Source organism: Chamaea fasciata, unplaced genomic scaffold (assembly GCF_029207755.1).
Source record: "Chamaea fasciata isolate MVZ Bird 193981 ecotype frontalis unplaced genomic scaffold, bChaFas1.0.hap1 SCAF_8, whole genome shotgun sequence".
NCBI lineage: Eukaryota > Metazoa > Chordata > Aves > Passeriformes > Sylviidae > Chamaea > Chamaea fasciata.
In genome coordinates this window covers 23,124,500-23,145,649 of record NW_027094093.1, presented here as the reverse complement: position 1 = coordinate 23,145,649, position 21,150 = coordinate 23,124,500, and the positions used below count along the sequence as shown (strand labels likewise).

Genomic DNA, 21,150 nt, shown 5'->3' with positions numbered 1-21,150 from the left:
CCTGAGGCTGACTGCCACCATCCCACTCCTCAGCCATCTTCTAGTTACCCCCATGTGTGCTGTCTCCAGAAAGCAAGTGTTGTCCTCAGCTGCCGTGCTGTCCCTGGGCGCCGACCTGGGCCTTGCACTGATCCAGATTCTATTTTCTTTCAGGCTGATTGTTAGCAAGAAGGAGAGGAAGTTGCTGAAAGGCTCTGGCTTCCACCTGGACCTTCTGCTCATTGGCACTATGGGGGGGCTTTGCGCTCTCTTTGGGCTGCCCTGGCTGACGGCAGCGACAGTGCGCTCCGTCACCCATGTCAATGCCCTGACCGTCATGAGCAAGGCCATTGCACCTGGGGAGAAGCCCAGGATCGAGGAGGTGAAGGAGCAGCGTGTGACTGGAGTGCTTATTGCTGCCCTTGTCGGTGAGCCTCTGCTTTGGGAACATGGGAGGGGAGAGGTCAGGACCAAGCCCTTGAATCTCCTGGCAGTGTCCCTGCCCCATGGGCCTGTCCGTGCACTGCCTGCTCATTGCAGGACTGCTCACACCTACCCATTTTGAGCTTCCTTTCCCTTGTGCCCCAGGACACAGAGGAGGTGGGAGAGGGACAGAAGCTGAGGTGCTTTGCAGAGGGGCTGGTGTGGGACACACGCCCTGAGCTCTCTCTGTGCAGGTCTGTCCATTGTGATGGGGAACATGCTGCGGCAGATCCCCCTGGCTGTGCTCTTCGGCATCTTCCTCTACATGGGGGTTACATCGCTCACTGGCATCCAGCTCTATGAGCGCCTCCTCCTGATCTTCATGCCATCCAAGCACCACCCTGACCACATCTACGTTGTCAAGGTGAGCAAAGGCAGGTTGCACAGAACCAGGTAATGAGGAAAAGAGGAAGAAGCAGGTGAGGGGAGGATGGTATTTTGCTAGAGTGATACTTGACTTGGTGACCCTGCTTGGCTGCAAGTTTGTGCTGAGGAGTAAGGCATGCATAGAGGTGGTAAAATGCTGGTAGGCTGCACCCAGGAGTGTATTGCCAGGATATTGTATGGATGGACAGACAATTTGTAGGAGTGATGCTCTGGTTGAGGGGGTAAAGGGACACTGCACTGTCAGGTGGGTATGCTTCCAGGTAGCACAGAGGCTGATGTGTTATGGAGTTCCACCTGGCTATAGACGAAAGGCAGGTAGACTCTGCAGCAGCAGGCACTCTGCTATACTATGCTGTGCAGAAGAGTATGGTTTTGCCAGTTGGGTCTTTGTTAATCTGTGTGGAAAGATAATGTGTTCTTAGACTGGATTTACCTACTAGGTGAAGACCTGGAGAATGAATCTCTTCACCTGCATTCAGCTGGCCTGCATTGTGCTGCTCTGGGTGGTGAAATCTACAGTGGCATCGCTGGCCTTCCCCTTTGTCCTGATCATGACAGTGCCATTGCGACGCTTCGTGCTGCCCCGCTTCTTCCACGACAGGGAGCTCAAAGCGGTGAGCAGACAGCTGTCCTCAGTCTAGCTTGCAACACTGGAATGAGATTGAGGAGATTTGGCAGCCTGAAAGGCTTGAGAGATCATGGGCCAGCAAAGCCTTGAGGGTCTTTGCTCAATAGCAGTAAGTGGGTGGATGGCTTCCTTGAATCTTGTACCCTAGGAGCGCAGTATGAGATGGATGGGCAGCCTGGGGCAAGGAAACAGGTTCCTATCAGGCAGAGGCCTGTAATAAGGATTTTCGCTTCCTTCTTGTGGCTCATTCATCAAGAAACACACCAATTCCCCACTGAAGCAGCAGCAACAACAGCCCAGCAGGAAATCAGAGCCTATGGCTGTTGGCACTTCAGCATGTAACCACAGTGCCAGGGTGCTGGCAGCTCTTCAAGAGCTGGCAGCTCCTCTGCTGCTGTCAACATCCTGAACTTTTGTTGAAGAGCCTGGAGCAGCACGCAGAAGTGAGTGCTGCCAGCAGGGGGAGAGGAAGATGCTGCAGTGCTGACCAAAGCCCCAGGCATTAGAATAGAAAGGTCATCGGGCTGGGGACACATGGATGGGCATGAGGATCTAAAGGATCCTGTTGAGAGGGGAAGGAGCAAGAGCTTTGCTTTCCTCAGCACAGCCCAGCTGACTGGGTTGCTGTGTGCTGATCCCTCTGTGCCAGGCTTGACCCCACACTGGGGGTAGCTGTGGCCTTCATAGCCTGGTCTCTGCCTCTTCCCAGTTGGACTCGGAGGATGCGGAGCCAAACTTTGATGAGGATGGCCGGGATGAGTACAACGAGCTGCACATGCCTGTGTGAGCTGGGAGCTGCCTCACGCCTGCTCACCCCTCCCAAGAACTAACTGGAGACTTGCCGTGAGTCACACTGTCTCTTGCCTGGACCAATGAATGGCTGTTCCATAGCCCTGCAGGATGCAGCCCTGGCTCTGGCTGCCCCATCGCTCGCTCAGCAGAGGCTGTGAGTCTCTCTCCTCTTGGACCTGGTGGGCTGAGAGATGCCTCTCACATTCCAAAGCTGTGTGGGTCCTGAGTGCCCATGGGTTAGGGGTCTGTCCCCTCCCTGCTGGAGGCAGCCTGTGCTTGGTCTCCTGGTGGTGAAGGGGAACCATGCCAGCTGGTGCCACTGCATTCCCTTCCACTACCATGATGTTGGGTAGCTTGGGTAGCTCAGCACATGACACTGAGCGTTCACAGGAATGGGCTAGAAGCTGCCTTCTCTCCCAGGCCAGCAATCTCCTCTATTCGGCTGGCAGATGCCTTTCTCCTGGTCCCTCTGCCCTCTTCTAGGAGTGCTCACATGAGGCCTCTGCCACAGCTACTGGCCCATGGGGCTGCTGCAGCCTAGAAGGCAGGCAAAGAGGGACTGGCACCCTGGCCCAGTCCTCCAGACCATCTTCTGTCCATCCTTCCTTCCCACATGACTGTTTTCAGCTCTTGCTTGACATAGAAGAGGCTGTTTGGCTCCTCTCCCTCTCAGTTTTCCCTACCTTATTTCCAAAGGCAAACTGCACAGGGAGGGAAAGCTGGAGACAAGCATGTATCCTGAAGACTTGAATGCTTGCCCTCTTTCAGGAACTAAGAGGAGTCCTCTGCCATTCTGCACCTCCACAGAGGTTGCAGGAGTAAACACTCATCACAGGGCTGTATCCCAGTTCCTGATCCACACATCCCTGTCTCTGAGAACAAACCACATGTAAGAAGCTATACAAGAAATGCAGTGCTGGAGCACAAAACAGTCCTTTGGGTCCCCTCCCTTTCCCTGTGCAGTGATCCACTGAGTCTGGCTCCCTGCAAGCCTACAAGGAAGTCACTGAAACCCCAGCCCCAGTTTTGCTGTCATACTGAGATCGCCTTTCACATCCAGCAGTGCTCTCCAGGTGGGAAGGAGGAGCACTCAGGGTGCCCAGCACTCAGCCTCCATCACCTCTGGGCAGCTTCACAGAATCATGGAATGGGTCAGGTTGGAAGAGACCTCAGTGGGTCATCTGATCCAACCTCCTAGCCCAAGAAGTATCATCCCAGAGTACATGGCACAGGATTGTATCCAGACAGTTCTGCAACATCTCCAGTGAGGGAGACTCCACAACCTCTCTGGGCAACCTGTTTCAGTGCTCAGTCACTGCACAGTAAAGTTCTTCCTCATGTTCAGGTGAGACTTGCTGTGCATCACACCTTTCCACCTGACACAGATGTTCCCTGGGGTGTCCCTGAGCTGGCAGCCTTTGTTCAGAGCTGGCCCAGAAACAGTTTGATGGTGCCCTTGCTGCCCCTGGAAACTCCAAAGGTAATGCCAGAAGAGAAAGGCAGCCCAGCCTCTTCCTGATGGTCAGAACTGGACTGGTCTTCCAGAGGAAGCTGGGATGCTCACTTCACCATTGGATTTGGGAGAAGATGCTGCCCCCATTCCCACTTACCAGCCTGGCTCCTGTGAGAGATGGTTGGTGCTTCATTACCAGGAGGGTCCAATGCCTTCCTCGGGAGGCTGCAGAAATATCCCATCAAGAGAAAGAAGCCTCCCCCACAGCAGGTCCTGCCCACAGCCTGGCCCCCTACAGGGCCCGGGGCAGAGAGACGAGTGTCTCTGTGTGTCTGTGGCCATGTGTGTCCTGTCCTCCCTGTGTAGTGTAGGAGACCTGTTGTTTCTGTGCATTGTGACTCCTCTGACTGTAGTGGAAACAGCTACACCAATAAACTCTTCACAGGAACTGTGCCTCCGGCTCTACACTTTTGGTGTTATCGCCAATGGCAATAAATTAAATGGATTGAAATTCCCCAGCACAAAACTTCCTTGCCCGCTACAGCCAGCAAGGTAGCAAGCCCCAGCTGTAGCAAAGACTGTCATCATGTTACCCACTAGCAACATAGAGGTGGGCTTTCCATCATCATCAGTGGCTGCTGAAAACAGGAGGCTGAACCCCATGTTTAACCACAAACACATTCTCCTGCCTGCTTGCATCCATATACATGTGCCTGCTTGTGCCTGCGTGCTCAGCAGCACTCAGTGCCTGTCTTGTGCAGTCTGTAGCCACACACCGAATGGCAGGCCCATGGGCTGAGCACAGAAGAAACATCTCATTAAACACGTTCTTTCCATGCTTTCTTCCCAGGCAAGAATTGAGCCAGGTCCCTGTGAGCTACTGGCTGCCTGCAGCCCATGGTGATGGGTTGGGTGTCCTCCAGTCTTGCTCTTCAGGATGCTGCTGCTGGGAGTAGGTGGAAGTCCCACTGCCTATGGCCAGTCACTGGTTGCTCCAGGGGCTGGCTGCTGAGGCATAGAGGGCTGTGCCTGCCCAGGTACACAGGTGGTGGCCATCCTGTTTCTGAGCCAGGTGTGCTGTAGGGCACGCAGTGTCTGGCCTCGCAGCACCCTCTCCAGGGTCTGGAAGCACTGCAGAACCTGCAGGGGAGGAAGCAGTGTGAGTGCCTCTATCCTGAGCATTCAGGTGGGCTGGATGGGAGTATTCATGACCGACAGGCTGCTCTGCCATGTAAGGAAACACTCCCACCCCCCATTCCTCAGCTCTCCCTCCTTACATCTCTGTCCAAAGGAGCAGGCCATTGGTTTGAACTGGAAGGATTATGGCTGTACCTAGTCCTACAAGACTCACATCTGTGCCTGGATGTGCAGCACCCCGGACCGCAGCAGTGCCCCCACCCACCCTGGCATGCAGACCAGGAAGCACAAGCAGAGTGACACGTGCCCCTTACCGCATCAATCCTCCAGATGAGGATGGGCGTGACCTCCAGCTCCAGCGGCCAGTCAGTCTCCAGGATGCTGTGGTGGTGCTCCTCTAGCTTCAGACTCTTCTGCCGTTCCTCTGCCAGGGCAGCCTCATGCCAGCGAGCCCCCATACCTGAGCTCTGCCAGGGCTGGGCCAGCCCCGGCCCCTTGCCCTGCTGCTGCAGGTGCAGGAGGTGGATGTGCCGGGAAACACGACGGGCCTGGGCACAAAGGGTGGCCGCCTGCTCCCTGCGATGCAGCAAGGCCAGCAGCTCCTCCTGGCTCTCCTGCAGCTGGGCTCACAGCACCCCAGTGCTGCTGCCTCTGCCTGAAGCCTTCAGTGGGATCATGGGGGTGGGCAAGCCCAGGGGAGAGTTTGGCTTCTGGGGGACCCTGCTGCATGGAGGGGGCTGTACAGTGCCAGGAGCCAAACCTGCTCTGCTGCATGCTGGTGGCTGCAGTGGCTGCAGTGATGGTGACAGTGATGCTGATGGTGGCAGGGAGCGGCCATACCTGTTGCGGTGAAGAGAGACCCACTTCTGGGCAAGATCTGCTGTGGCCAAGCTCTGGTGAAAGACATCAGGGACCAGTCTCAAGACCCTCACAAAGGGTCCCACATCAGCAAAGCCCCACAGGTAATGCAAGCTCTGGGGGCTGAAGACCCTCTGGCTGAGGGTCCCCCCCTGCAGCAGCAGTCCCCAGTAACACCGGTGCGCAAAGAGCTGTGCAGCCAGGTGGAGAATGGATGCCAGTGGGGACCGCTGGGTAGGACAGGCAGCCAGCTCCTCATGCATGTATAAGTTCTCACAGAGAGGGAGCACCACTTTGGCGTCAAACCTCTCCTTCAGTATGCTCAGGTGCTGCAGGTAGGAGACCAGCCAGTCCATGTAGCTGTTGGCCACATCAGGGCTGGCTGAGCCAGGCTGGCAGTGGGCAAGCCTCTGCAGCTGCTGCCAGCTCTTCACCTGCCCTGAGAGGCTCCATGGCAGCACCGGCAGCAGCACATGGTACAGGCTGTGCAGGTCTAAGCCCTCCTGACACCGCTGCATGTGCCTCACAAAGTTGCTGATCTCCCCGTTGAGGGCAGGGGGCTTCCATGGGTGGCCACAGTGATGAAGAGTCGACCAGGATCACAGCTCATCCACATGGTCCTACTCCCTGGATGTGCTGGAAAACACACTGCACCAGGATGCCACGTAGGCAGGATTGCTGCAGAGGGTCTGGTTTGGGTCACATTTGTGAACTCAGTCAGCAATCAGTTCTACCAAAGGCTGGTGTGCTGCTTGAAGAGTAGGACATCTGTCCAGCTTGGAGGAGTCAGTCCTGGTTGCTCTGCCGAAGGAGAGACTGCAGGTGGATGGAGAGGAGGGCAACAGGGATGGGCTGAGGCAGGAGGAGTAAAGGGGCTGCAAGGGGTGCACTCCATGGGGTACCCCCACTTTAGTCAGACCAGAGAAGGAGGGAGAAGTTGCTGGGTGCTGGCACACCAGGAGCCTGATGGATCACAAAATAGTGCTGCAGTGCAAGGGAAGTAGCTGAGAGGCTGCCTGCAGACTCAGGGGATGCTCCTGTGCTGGGGCTGGGAAGAATACCGTAGGTGTTTGTAGTTTCCCAGTTCTCCAGGGGGTGCTCTGGGATGGGGCAAGTGTTCACTCACTCCCTGATAGGGGACTCACTTATGCCAGACCAGGACTGCACTCCTACCAGAAGCTTCTCCCTCTTTGCTATATGAGGTTTATCTTTACAAAAGTAAGCCTGTCCAGAGACTTAAAAATAGAAGGTCCATTCCCAAAATTATCAACCTTATTATTTTAAACAACTGTATTGTTTAAGCAAACCATTTGGGTTTCTGTTTCTGCCACCAGGGTTCAAGTGCACTCAAGTTATCTTCTCCAGTTATTTTTGTTCTCTGCAGCCAGGAGGGACTGGCACACCTCTTGTCAGATACCATTCACGTGGCCCTATGGCTGGGAAGTTAAGGAAACTGCTAGCTAAAACCATTTCTACAACAAAACTGTGAACAAGAGCCAGTGGCGAAGTTTCCCCTTTTCCCCTGCGTGCCTGAAAGTCCTTGCAGGGGCTTTTGTGTCTGCTTTTCAGACACTCAAACTTCATTAAAATCAATTGTGAAAACCTTTTTCCTCTTCCCCGTGAGGAGGGGTTTGTGGAGGTGTGGGGCAGGTAACAATGGCAGGAGGTGGCAGCACAGTGCATTCCTCACACTGGCAGGAGTAAGTGGCTCCTGTTTGCAATCCCCAACACAAGTGAGTTTGTTCAGATGTGAACTGCACCATTTTGGGGAGAGCAGAGCTGATGCTGAGCAGGACAGTGGTTGAGTGTGAAGCCCCAAAAGCAGCCCCAACTCAGGGATGCTGGGGTCCTGCTTGCTGTTGCAGATGCTGAGGACCACCTTCAGCAAGTACTGCTGAGCACTGGTGACCTTGACCATCCCTGCCATGGCCCCAGCCCCATGCTCTCTGTCTCCTGCCCTCCATCCACCTCCCCTTCATGTCACTCAAAAGAAGGGACTCATCAGTCCCAGGAGAAGCACCAGGGAGAGAAGAAAGTGCTAAGCAGGGCCCTGCTGACCACGAGGGGAGGAACCTGCCCTCTTCAGGCATGGACACAAACCTTCCTCCCCATGGGAACAGCAGGTTTGGACGTGTCCCTCATGCTGCAGCTAGCCTTTCCCAGAGCCAGTTGCTAGGCCCTCAGACATTGCCACGGAACTACAGAACAGAGATGAGGTTCCGTCCAGCTCTTCTCCCTCACACAGGTCTTAGCAAAGGAAATTTTTCTAGGAGGTATATCTGAATCCTGGGCACAGGAGTAGACAGAATGTTTCTTCAATACAGGTGAGTACTCCTGTAATTTATCTGGCTTTCACTCCTTTGCCATGGGAGGTTTGCTTCCTGGCTGCTGCCCTGTGCCCCTGCCCCATCCCTCCCAGCACATCGTCCCCTCAAGGCTTGCCAGCCCCCTGGCTCTGAAGTGCCTGTGCTGGGACTGGTCTCCAAAGGAAATCTTTGCAGAAGTGATTGAGGCACTTCTGGGACAAATCTTCTGTGCCTGTGCAAGGTTCCTCTGTCCAGGTGCATACTTTTGGCTGGGATGCACCTGGTCACAAGCCACTGTGTCTTGCGCTGCAGAGATGGCTCTCATGAGCTCCCATGCAGAGAGGGGGCAATGCTGCTGGGATATCTGCACAGGAAAGGCTCAACCTGAGCTCTGAAATGTGACTGCTAAAGCTTCTTCCCTGCAAGGAGCAGCAAGGAGGTGGGCTGGCACCCTACGTGGCTCAGAGGGGGCCATTCAGGAGTCAGAACAAGGATAAGTGCTGAGCACCAGTGCTGCAAAACATCCCCTATCTCTCCTGCCACTTTGTTCTGTGACCCCCTGGACTGCCAGATGTGATCTGGTCATTGAGCAGGACATGATTTCTGCAGAGAAGGGGGGACCTTGTGATCTCTGCTGTGGGAGCCCAGCTGGATGATTTCCTTCATCTATCAGCCCAGTGTCCCTAGAGGATGTCCCCCCTGCCTCCAGCACACAGAGTACAGCAACCTCACTGGAGCTGGGAGAGGCTGGAGTGCGGCTGCCTCCTGCTGTGCCAGGCTCTCTTCCTCAGCAAAGACAGATGGCCAGAGGCTGTGGCCAGCTACTGCAGCACTGAACAGGGGCTGCACTCACTTTTTGGCCCTGGAGGTATTAGCACAGCCTTGCCTGCTTTTTTCCTTCACTAGTCCAGGAGCACAGCATTTCAGGTTGCCTCCTGGGACTTAAAAGGGACAAGCACAACAAAACAGGGCAGGGATTGGCATCAATTTGACTGCAGGTGCACAGCGAGAAGAGCTCTCTCCTTCAGCACAAAAATGACTTTGCAAGCTGAACTGTGCAGACAAGATCAGGAAGGGGAAAGGTGCACGGCACAGGATATCAGCACCCATCAGCAGAATTCAGCCAGGGGTAGGTATATGACACCATTTAACCTCCTTGCTTGCTTGCCTGGGTTGCTGGTTGTGAAGGAGACAAAGAGCTCCCCTGGCAAAACAGCCCAGTCTGGGAATTGCCTACACCACAGCTGCCTGACATACTTTCTACAGCATGAATCACATAGTAATGGTATCTGCAAGCAAAGCCCTGCTTATGCATTTAGTCAAGCAGAATCCACAAATCTGCTTGTAGCAGAATCATCTGTGACCTCCACAACGTTGTGCCATTAATAGCAAGGTTTGGTCTGGGTCAAACAAAAGCAGGGCAGACTTAATAGGACAGGAAATGAGGTGGATGCGCTCAGCTGGCCTCTCCCCACATGTTCCTACTGTAATTATAGCCTGGTGCAGTTCATCTCCCTCTTCAGAAGTCTCGTCACCGGGGCTACATTTTTCATGGCCAAGGTGTAAACGCCACACACAGATATGTTGTGGCCCCAAGCAAACCAGCAGCAGCACAAAGAGAGCAGGGCAGGGAACCTCAGCTTGTCACTGCCAGGAGCTGGATGTGTGGCCTGGGGTGTGGAAAGGATAGGAAGGAAGGGTTGAGCTGAAGAACAAGACCAGGACCTTTATCTGCAGAGAAAGCAGGGAGATTCCGGATCATGGGTTTGGTTCATCAGCACGGCCAAGTGCAGATGGGGCTAGTAGAATGTGCCAGCTACAGTACTGGCCCCAGTGATGCAGCTCAGGAGGGTTCTTCAGAGGTCTAGGGGTGGCACGTGGTCACAGTGGGGTGGATGTGCCCAGCATCTACCCTCTCGGCCCTTCTGCTCCAGTGATCTGCTTTTGTGCTCAGTCTGAAAATGAAGAAACATCCTGTTTTCCTGACCTACAGAGAAAGGGCAGTCGTTGAGGGCATTCCTGTGCCTGGATGGGATAAGAAGCTTTTGCCACTGCCATCAGACTAAGCAAGGGTGTAGCCGCCCTTCAGCACTGTGCATTGCAGTAAGACCGGCTCACTGCTGGTGGCTGAAGTGATACAGGAGCCAGCAGGGTGCCCAGGCAAATAAACCCTCCCCCGTCCAGCCCACACCGTCCTCCCTTAGAAGGAGAACTCCCCTTCACGCTCCTGCTCTCCGGGGGACCAGGTGCCGCAGTGCGTGGTGTGACCCTGTGAAAGCCTCTCCAGACATCCTTAATCACATTCCTCTGGAACAGGGACACATCTGGTACAAACATGATCCTGTCCCCAAGGAGCTTGGGCTAATTCCTGTCACAGAGCCTCAGAGCAGCCCCAGGCAGGGAGAGCTTCGACAGAGCTTTGATCATCACCATCGTCACTTTGCAGGGGATGGGGCTGGAGGAGAGGTCCACAGCTTCATGAGCTAAGTTCAAGCAGCCCAAGCCTGAGCTGGCCTGGCCAGACTGACCAAGTCTGAGGTGTGGCTGGGCTACCCACAGTCTGGGAACTGGGAGAATGGAGGACCTGCCCTTTTCAATGTTGATTTATAAGCTGATTTCAAGGAATTGTGAAACTAGAGCAAGGAAAGGGCCAGAACTGTGGAATCAGTTTGCACCCTACTTCATGTTCTGTGTGTCCCTTTCCTCTTGCATGCATGCAGCCTGTGTTAGGAGAGTGCCTCAGCATCTGTGGTCTAGCAGAGTCTGGCAATGGGTGGCATGCTTGATTTTTGGCTGCTGTTCTCAGTAGTTCTCTGTCTTTGGTGAACATATTCCTGGCTGCCCTGGGCTTTGGGCAAGAGGGAATTTGGTTTCCTCAGCAAAGCAGCAAGGTCTGGCAGTGGGGGCTGTGATGGAGGCAATGCATAGCAGAGCATAGATGCCCTCCTGCATCTGTGCCTCCCTGTGCTTTTGTCTGGTCCAAGGTATCCTGCCTCAGCTGCTGACTCCCAAATGAGATCATCCCAGGGATGACAGTGGAGGAAATCAGTCCTCCACCCTAGGAGCACAGTTCTGATGAGCCATTGAGGAAATGGGACTTGCAGTCAAGGTGTCGCAGCTCGACCCCTCGTAGGTGATGGGAGAGCAAGTCTGTCAGATGCTTCCCACCTACAGAGGGGCATGAGGGCCTGCCTGCCTCCCAGCAGTGTGCCAGACCCGTGGCAGAAGAGGAAATTAAGATATTGTCTGGAGTCCAGGAGGAATTCCTGCCTCAGCTTGTTCCTGCCAGTCCTGTGCCGACCTTCCCTCGGTGTGGAAAGCCCAGCAGGAAGCTGACTCACTGTCTGCTGCTGCCGTGGCTGGGTGCGGGGCCCTGCTGCCTGCAGCACCAGAGGGTTGCTCCTTTCATGGATGCAGGGATAGCTCACGGCTCAGATCCACCAGCACGTGCCTGCCCTGGCTGTGCTCTCCCAGAGCCCAGCACTCGGCTGACAAGCAGACAACAGCCATGGCATCCTGGTTCTTGTGCTGTCTGCAGCTGGGCTGAGAAGAGGGTTGGGAGCTTGTCGAGTTGCTGACATTGCTGCCAAACACAGCACTACTGTGCCAGGTTTGGGGAAGGAGGCAGCCCCGAGGGGGGGGGAGGAGTGGGGGGCTGATGGGCTGGAGAGAGGTCCCAGGCTTTTCCTGCACAGTGGGGCTCATGTGATAGCGAGTCAGCAATCACCTGCTTATCAAAGCTCTGTGAAGAAGCAAGTGGTCACAAGCCACCCCATCCCAGGAGCAGCACCTAAAGCCAGCTAGGAAACAATTCAGATAGTGAAGTCTCCAAGTGGGTTGAACAAATGCAGGACTAGTGCTTTAATCCTGTAACAGAAAGGAACAACACACTTTCAGGTGTAAGTTTCTTGCCAAAATTCTTGCCACCTTTTCTACTAGGCTGATGTCACTGACGCTCCATTTGGGGAAATTCAATGTTTATCGATTGAAGAGTTGGAAAGTTACTTTGTTCTAAGGACTAGGTTAAGGACTTCCCTCTTGGAAAGTGTCACTCAACAATAGTGTTAATGCTAAAAACCTTGCCCTTTTGAAAAGTTGTATCCATCTCTTCTCACCCTAGATGACAGGAACCATGGCCAAAGCCTCTCCAGCGAAGTCTGGAATGGGACATCTGGTGGTGGAGATGCCTACTGGTGGAGACCTGGTGGCCAGCAGGCAGATAGAGGAGAAAGAAGTGTGGTCCTCAGCTTTTTGGTTGTGAGGAGCTCCACGGCCCCCTGGTGACCAGCCAGAACTGAGAAGCTTAACAGCTAAAATTGTCTGCAGAAACAGCATCGGTGGGAATCCCCTCTTCTCCTGTGAGGAGAAAGCTGGCTGTGGCAGAAACAGCCTGGTGACAAATGTGTGGCTGTAAGGAGGACTGTCAAGGACACTGTGAGTAGATCTAATCCCCTTCTCTGACACAGTGATTGGCCTTGTGGATAGAAGTATTAGATGTGAGATAAGACCTGCAGTTAGGCTTCTGGCATCGTCTTGGATGATGTTTTTGTACGACAGGGAAAGTGGTGTAGATTAAACTAATCCAGCAGAAGTACAAAAGAACCTGGATAGTCATGCTCGGGATAGCTCTCAATAACTTGGTATCAAAATGGAAGGACACATTGACAGTGACTCATATATCAGGAAACTACCGAAAGGCCAGTGAAGGTGGAAGAGTGGTGGGGGTGGTCATCACAGGTGACCTTGGTATGACTGTCCAGTGGTGGATGTCAAACAAGAATACTGCCATCTACCTCAGAAACCTCTCTGTGTTTTAAGTTTCCATTATTGACAAATATAAATATAAATATAAATATAAATATAAATATAAATATAAATATAAATATAAATATAAATATAAATATAAATATAAATATAAATATAAATATAAATATAAATATAAATATAAATACCCTTCCCCCACACCCCTCCATTAGATTTCCTTTCTTTCAGAAGAAAGCAATAATTTCTGATGGAAAGAAACACCTTCACAGAGAACTTGTGAACTGTGATCTGGCTGCACTTTGATCTGCGATCAAATTCTATCTTTGAACTATGATCTGGAGAAACTTTGCTCAGAGTATTGCTCTTTGCCACCTGTTCCAGATCTCTGAGACATCATTTCGAAGCTCTATCAGCATTCCAGTTAACGGTCTCTCTCACTGCATCATGCTGTGATGGTCTGCTGAAGGAACCCCGAACCCGAAATGTTTGCTACTCTGGATAACATCAATTATCCTCACAAAGGTCCGCACTTGGTTCCTGTGGCCGTGTACAGCAGTGGTCCCCCGTCCCGGCCGCGTGTCTGTGGGTGGTACCGGCCGCTTGGGCCTCCCCCACCCCAACCCTTCTCAGCACCCTCCTCTCGAGATGCGCTCCTCTTCCTAGCCAGTCTCATCCGGCTCCTAAACGCTCCGGCACCGGCACGGCCCCGCCGCTGCCGCAGGAGCCGCACTCCCCGCGCCCCGGTGCGGACGGAGCGGGGCGGAGCGGAGCGGGCGGCCCGGCCGCTCCCCGCTGCCCGCGGCCGGCGAGGCGGAGCCAGCGCGGCGCGGGGCCGGCAAGCCGTGCCCGCCCGGCCGCGGCGATGCGGCGCTGAGAGCCGGCGGCAGCACTTCCGCGGGCGATGGACGCCTCTCTGCGTCAGGTGGGCAGCGGCGGGACGGGCACGGCAGCGGGGCTCGCCCCTGCTCGGGGCTGGGAGAGGCGGGGGGCCGGGCGGAGGCCGGCAGGATTTGGTCTCGGGGCGAGACGGGAATCGGGGTGCCGTGCCCCGGGCAAGGAGCGCCCCCGGGGCCGTGGGACGCTGCGCTCCCCGCCGGCCGCGCCGCGCCCTCGATGCCCCCTCGCCGAGGCGGTCCCGGTTGCACTTTCTCTGGAGCGATGGGATGCGGAGGCTTTTTGTCCCCGAGCGCTCCCCAGCCCGGCGCGGCACCGCGCAACCCGTGCGAGGGGTTGAAGGGGCTGCGGGAGCCGGAGCCTGACCGATATGAGACCGGCAATGCCGACCGAGGGCTGCTTGCGGGAGGAGAGGGTTTGTCGCATGACAGTCATGGCTGCCCAGAACCGGCTCCTTAATCCTCTGGAACGACTTCAGGGTCCGGAGCCTGCTCCTGCCTGCGTGTGCGTGTCTCAGAGCGGCTGGCCTCCGGGGCACCGGGCCGGTGAGCAGGCAGGCAGCGTGCGGCGAGAGTCCTCTGCCCTTGGGTGCCGCTGCCCAGTCACCGTCACGCCGGCGGGCAGAGAGGCTGCCCGGGGCCCGACTCGTACCTGATAGCTGCGGGCTCTGCTCCCGCCTGCCCTCGGTGCCCTGCCGGGGTGAGCACATAGCCGTGCGGGCACTGTGCTGCCACGAGGAGCGAGTGACTGAGTGCGCGGGGCCAGGTACGGGCACAGCTCAGACACCCCGAAATTCTCTGTGCCGTTTTTCTTGCCTGAGCATACCCAGGTTTCCAGCCCAGCCTGGCGATGGCTTTGGTTGTGAGGGGCAGGTGGATGCAAGGCAAGGGCAGCCCTTTCTGGACCCATGGTTGACAGTGGCTGCCCGTGGCATTGGCAGTGGGCACGGCAGCCACTGTGGGGTGACAGGGCCTGCTCGAGGTCTGCGGCCGAGGTCTGAAAGCCTCCTGTTTGGACACATCTGCCCCCTCCAGCCCCCAGATGGTTTCCAGGCCATTAACCCCAGTGTCTGGCCTTGCGAGTCACGGGTGCGGAGGGGGAGCTAGCAGCGCTCCGGAGCAGCCCGTGGTAGCAGGGCTGGAGCAGCTGATGGGCTCGGACCTGCCCCCTCCCTGATGAAACACTTTCTTTATCAGAACAGATGTTTTCCCGGATCTGGCCCCAGAGAGGAAGGAGTGGCTGCCCCCGGGCTGTGTGGCTGGGGCTGCCCGGCAGCATGCGGCAGCACATCGCCCAGCATCCTTCAGCCATTAGCTGATTAACCTGCTGCTCCTGGATGTCTGGGCTGTCTATATCTAATCAGATGAAGGCCAGAGTTTCCCAAAGGGCCATTTCACCAGAGCCTTTATGCCCACCTCTCTGTCAGGAGGAACCTCTTGGCCTCTTGTAACGGGAGTAGCCACTGAGGAGCCTGAAGGAACTGATAGGAAAGGGAGGCTGGAAAGGGGATACCCAGAGGTGCACGTCTCAGCAAGTAGCACCCATCAGAGAACTGCCCGCTTTGTCCAGCTTCACCTGTCCAGGCATGATTCTGCCATTATCTGAAGAAACAGGGATTTCCAGGGAATGGGTGAGGGGCAGTCCTGGAGCCAGAGTCTAAGAGTCACACATCTCTTGTAAATCGCAGACTTAAATCCTGGTGAATCAAGATAGGCAAGGCTGGAGAGCTGGGGTGAGCGTGTGCAGGAAAGCATCAGACTTTGCTTTGCAGGAAAGGCAGTGGGGGGTGGGAGAGAGGGAATGTGGCTTCCCTAGAGCCGGAATGTTTGGCATTTGCTGCACCCCAGCCACTCTTCCTCCTTCTCCATGGGGGGTTCTTGGTGGGAGGGAAAGCCCGAATAGAAGGGAGTTGCTTCACTTCCTTCTGCAGCAGCAGAAGACGAGCTTGTCCCAGGGGATGCATGTCATGTCTTACAGTGAATAGCTTAAACCCCAGTGTGCTGTTGGTCTTGCTTTAGCAGGCTCCCATGCTGTGCTTGCAGCATTTAGATTATCATACTCAGCTATGTGATCAGTATCTGGGGTTAGGTGGGTATGCCATGGGTCTTCACAGCTCCCCTAGTTCCCCCTTTGGCATGCTGGAGACCAAAACGGCTTTGTGAAGGGTTCAACCTACTTGTCATCCTGGTTCTGCCAAGGGAGGAATAGTTTTGGCCAGTTGTGCCAGTTCGACACTGTGGAAGGGTTTCCCATGTGCTGTGCCCTCCTCTGCTTCCAGACCCTGGAGACAGTGAGTTGCTGGGGTGTGTGCTGCTGCTGCTCTTCTCCTGCAGTGTCCCAAGTGGGCCAAATTAGAAAAGCTTCATCCTTAGCGAGTGGTACAGCACAGAGATGTGTCTGTGCCTCTGCCATCAGAGGTCTGCTGTGCAGCATGGCTCAGAGATGTGACGGATGACGCCTTTGCTCCAGCTGGGTGTGAGTGGAGGAGCCGTGTGTGTGTGCTCCACCATCTCCTTGCTTGGCTGCTGCAGCAAGTCCTGTGCCCAGGCAGGGAGGAGGGGCCCTGGAGGCCAGGGCTGTGGCATGGTGACAGATGACGGTTTCCCTGTGTGTCTGGAGTGTGGGCAGGATGTGGGGTTGACACAGAGGATGTGACTCGCTCTCCAATTCTCCCTTAAGGATCAGGAATGTCATGGACAGGGTTAAAGGAGACACTTCTCCCATCCTGTCCTGCACTCCAGTTGGAGTGACCAGTTAGCTCCATCCCGTAGTCAGTCTGCACTGACGAGCAGCATCTAGTGGAGTCACAGATGCTGTTCTCCTTCTCATGTGCCACTGGCCTAGAAGTGCTGGCATTTTAAGTGTTAAACAGTTTTCCTCATTGCTCTTGTGGTGAAATCCAAAGCTTTTCATCTGTGTTGTAAAGTAAATCCCCTGAAGTTCTTAAGCTTTCTGACATGGGGAGAGAAAGGCGGGGTAATTCTGTGTTCATGTCCTGCATGGCTGTGGTAATTGGAATTGTCCTCTCTACAGCTGTCATGGTCTTCAGTTACTATTTCCCATGTTCCCCATCCTTCCCTGGCCACAGCCCTTCTCTTCTTTGAGGCCTAGGAATCTGCCATGGAGACAGGAAGAGGGTCCATCTTTCCTGGGGATACACGCAGATCAGGAAGGAGTCAAGACTGTGAAGGAGTACTAAGGCTACTGGAGTTGCCACTGTGCATGCACCTGAGCTGCTTTCTTGGCCCCAAACTGAGGTGGGGAGCAAGTACCTCCACCAGGTTTCTTTTGCTCTGGCAGCTTTGCCCTGACTGCTGATCACTTGATGCAAGTGGAAAGTGCCTGACTTCTACACAAAGCCATCAGGGAGTCTACAGTGTGTGGCCCTTTACTGGCCACAAGACGCTCAACTGAATTTGCTGTGCTTCGGACGTCTAATGGCTTCTTATTCCCAGTGTAAAGTCAGGTGTGTAAACATCTGCAGGCAGGGAACATGAGTAAGGAGAACAACTGAAAGGACTTGAGTTCATGAGTAAGGAGAACAACTGAATCACACTGTGTATGCACCTTTGCAGTGTGGAGCCTGACTGATTCATGGGTGCAGCAGGTAGAGGACTGGTCTGATTTTTGGTTGCACATGCAATTCTCACCAGTTTTGGGCTCTCTGTTGAAGCTGCTTGGATGCATCATTCAGAAACTCGTGTCCCCAGGGAGCCCAGGTTATGCTGGATAGGAAGGGTTTGTCCATGGCTGGTTTAGGTTTCTCAATAGCTTGGTTTGCCCTTCCCATGCTCCCTGCAGTTGGGAGAAGGAGGAGTTCCTGTGAGAGAGGAACATGGCCAGATGTCTGGGAGAATCTATCCAGAGACTCCTGTCTGAGATGAGGGAAATGGTTCAGCTGACGTGGATGATGCTGACCATGAGTGATGTGCTGTCTTTACAGATAACAGTAAGCTGAATGCCCATGTGTTTACCATTGTCTTAGGAAAATGCCATCTTGGAGAGAAAAGGTACGTAGAACATCATCATCTTTAGCAGTGAGACTGCTCTTTGAAGGAGTATTCTGGCCAAGCCTCTCTCCACCTCTCAGGAACATGTGCTTTGCCAGCTTCCCCTGACAACCTCCTCTCAGTCTACTGAGAATATTGTGACCTCTCAGAAAGAGGACCTGTAGGGATTAAGAAGAGACAGAGAAATGCTGACTGTTACATCCATCTTGTGTATGTAATGCTCTCTGTATCAATACCAAACAGAGCAATCCCTCTCTGTTTAATTAGCCTGTGTAGTGAAGAGAAGTACCACTGTCCTTGGAGATATCCATGCAGCTAGTGTAGCATGGATGTTCCTACACACAGAATCCTCCATCCAAGCTGAGTCTCCCCTAAACCATTCAGAGTGATAAAGAGGCAGATCTAGGACAAAAGGGTGCGACTGCCCTGTTTTGGAGCAGCAATTGCAAGGAAGAAAGCTCTTGTGCCAAAGGTGACATGTAGAAGTGTCTGGCGGAAGAGAGGGAGTCCTGCTAGCTCCCTCCTTAGGGCATTCATCTGGAGCCAGGCTGCATGAGCTGCGACCTTGTCAGATCCCATCAGCAGCAGGAGGGTGGGCTGGCACAGGCTCTCAATGAGAGCCCCCACATGAAGGGATGCCAGGTTGCCCTGGGCCAAGCCTCGCTCAGCTGCCCCATTGTGACCTCCAAAATCACTTGTTCTGCTCTGGTTTCACTTCTTGCCGCATTTACATTTAACGTAATGATCACAAATGTTTTGCAATTTCTTTTTCCTGTTTTGCTTTAAGGAGAATATGTGAACTATCTAATTGTGATCATTAAGACTGAAACTGGTGAGAGTCTGAATTTCCTGGTTATCTTTCAGTTACTCTAAACTCTGCAGTTCTGCCTCCTCATTTCTGTCTGAGATCACCCACAGTTCAGCAGTGCTGTAGAGCCAAGTCTCAGGAAAAACACCTAATGAGGGCCTGTTATGCATCACTTGACACAGTGCCCAGGGGACCGAGAGGTCATGTCATACAGGTGCAATAATGGTCACAGCAACTGAACTGGTGGTGGGGCCTCTCATAGATCCACTCATCAGTGTATTTGATGAGAAGGTGGAAATTAGGGTTAGGACAAGGAGGGTGTATTAGTGTTCTCTATTCCTGTTACTTGCATCATGAGCCAATGATGAAGATTTGGCTGAATCACACTTTCTAGAAGGGCTTCTTATTTCTGGAGGATCCCCTGCTTTTTGCAGTTTCTTCAAGTGGTTATACAACCTTGTTTTAAAATAAATCCTGCTTCATTTCTAAAGTATCTGGCAGATCCATCCATTTTCGGGTCCTACTTTTCTCCTGTTTCATGAGTCGCTTTGTCCTAAATAAGTTCTCTGTCTGCAAAACATTATTTTCTGGCGCTGGGTTGCCTCTGGGTTGCTGGCAAAGGTGAACCAGCAGGTAGCAGAGAAGGGGTCTCAGTGCTACTGGCTGCGGTGTCCTCTCAGTAGGGTTGAGTCAGCTGAGGATGCAGGGGCAGAGATGAGGTTTGCAGCCTATGCTGGGCCACATGCTGCTCTAATCCCCCCACTATCACTGTCTGGGCTAGATAGGTCAGCACTGACGAATCTACATAATGACATTAACATCTTCACAAATACTTTTGCACTACAAGGGATCTTTCTGAATAGCAAAAATGACTGAGTCTTTTATGTTGTCTCTGGAAGGCTTCTTTCTCACACCTCAAAGCATAAGTAAGCAGTAAACTTCCTTACCCCTGTTTATACATCCCAGACATGCATTAGCTCTTGTTGCAACCAAATGTCCTGGGAGTTTCTGCTCAGCAATTTGCAATCCTCTTTGGGTCTGTGACTTTCCAGAAGACATTCCTCTGTTTGAAGTACTCCTTGCATTCCTGCTCTCCTGATGATGACCTTTCAGTTTGGCTGTACTTTAATCCTGTTTTGTTCTAACAGGGGGCTGTGGAATCCACACTGCTCTGATGGTCACATCCTTGTTGGTACTTACTTATCTACCAGATGCTGGCATCTGCTAGTACTGTTAGTACTACTTTAGATTTTAGGTCGTTGATGACAATACAAAATAGTACTGACCCTGTCACTGCAGACATTTGTTGGAAACTCCCTCAATTAGTAGTGGTTTTCCCCATTCATAACAAAAGTTTTGAGATCCCTTTGCTGCTGTTTGCTCCTCAAGAGCTGACTTTTACTGAAATATTGTGTTCTACATGGGCAATGTCATAAGAGTCAATCACAGTCCTATTTATCTCATATGCTTGGATGCTAACAAAGAAGCCTTTTTGACCAGACTTCTTTCTACATGTTAACTGGCACTGGACAACAGTTAAAGCCAGAGTATCCTTAAGATGAAACAGCTGAGAGCAAAACCTCTGTATTTTCCCTGGGGTTTTCAGACTAAGCAACCCATGGTTACTAGGGATAATCCTGATTTCACTCCCATTTAGACTCTGACTCTTTCAATCTCCTGGAATTTCCTCAGCATTATCAGACTTATAAAAAAATTACTATCAGCTGTTGAGGAACTTTATTGGATAGATCTCTGGGAACTCTTAGACCTGTTGATTTTTAAAATGTTTTATGTCCTTTCCATTTACTGAAAGCACTTCAGCATCACAATGTGATGCAAGATGGGTGCTTTCCAGGGATGTTTGTTAAAAACTTCCATATGTCTCCAACATCACAGCACCAAGCCTGCCAGAGTTCAGGAAGTGTTTGAACAATACTCTTGAGCACATGGTGTGTGACTCTTGGGGATGGTCCTGTGCAGGGACAGAAGTTGGACTTGATAATCTTTGTTGGTCCCCTCCAACTCAGCTTATTCTGTGATTCTATGATAACTCACAGTGCTGCTATCCACATCTAATAGTTGGATGCTGCTACTAGGACATGCCTTTGTACCCAGTGATTTTAGAAAATAGTGGAGCATAGACTCTTCTGTCTTTCCTGTCTCCCAGCTTCTTTTTTACATGGGTTGTTTGCCCCATTTTTCCCTACTTCCACTCTTATTTCAGATTGACTGACACTTCATCCCTGCTCACAGGCACTCCTCTTTGCTTTCTGTGTGGTGTTCGAAGGAAGGACACTGAGGACGAGCAAACACCAAGACGATGTCTCACATGAAGAGTTTAAAAAATGTGAGATTACTTTATTAGTCAAATGACAAATAGGGGGAGACATGGCAAAAGAGCAGAAAATAATGGATGAGACAGAGAAGGTGGATTGCATTCCTCTGTGCCTCTACCTCTGACTGCAAGAAAAAGGGATTTTCTGCTTCACAGTGATGAGACTGGTTTAAAAGCGTACGTTTCTGTAAAACGTGTGAGTAGATGGTAGAACTCCACAAGGCAGGAAAATATTGAAATCAAGGATGTGGCAAGATGCAAAAAAGGTATCGAATATAATTTCAAATTATGCATAATAAACATTGCAGAAGAAATA

General features: G+C 52.9%; 2 protein-coding genes across 3 annotated transcripts in view; both read left to right on the top strand.

The window, feature by feature from the left end:
- Positions 1–4,213, top strand: part of SLC4A3 (solute carrier family 4 member 3) — a 34,996-nt gene extending 30,783 nt beyond the window's left edge. The window contains exons 15-18 of one of the 2 annotated variants that reach the window (XM_066190083.1): positions 154–407; positions 657–826; positions 1,290–1,463; positions 2,187–4,213. In XM_066190083.1, the coding sequence (XP_066046180.1) occupies positions 154–407; positions 657–826; positions 1,290–1,463; positions 2,187–2,264 (676 nt within the window). In that variant the 3' untranslated portion in view covers positions 2,265–4,213. The remainder of the gene's footprint in view (positions 1–153; positions 408–656; positions 827–1,289; positions 1,464–2,186) is intronic. The other variant, XM_066190082.1, reaches the window with a different exon arrangement.
- A 9,409-nt stretch (positions 4,214–13,622) lies between these two features.
- LOC136293369 (unconventional myosin-X-like) overlaps positions 13,623–21,150 on the top strand; it is a 90,093-nt gene continuing 82,565 nt past the window's right edge. The window contains exon 1 of the mRNA XM_066190079.1: positions 13,623–13,709. Coding sequence (XP_066046176.1) covers positions 13,689–13,709 — 21 coding nt within the window. The 5' untranslated portion in view covers positions 13,623–13,688. The remainder of the gene's footprint in view (positions 13,710–21,150) is intronic.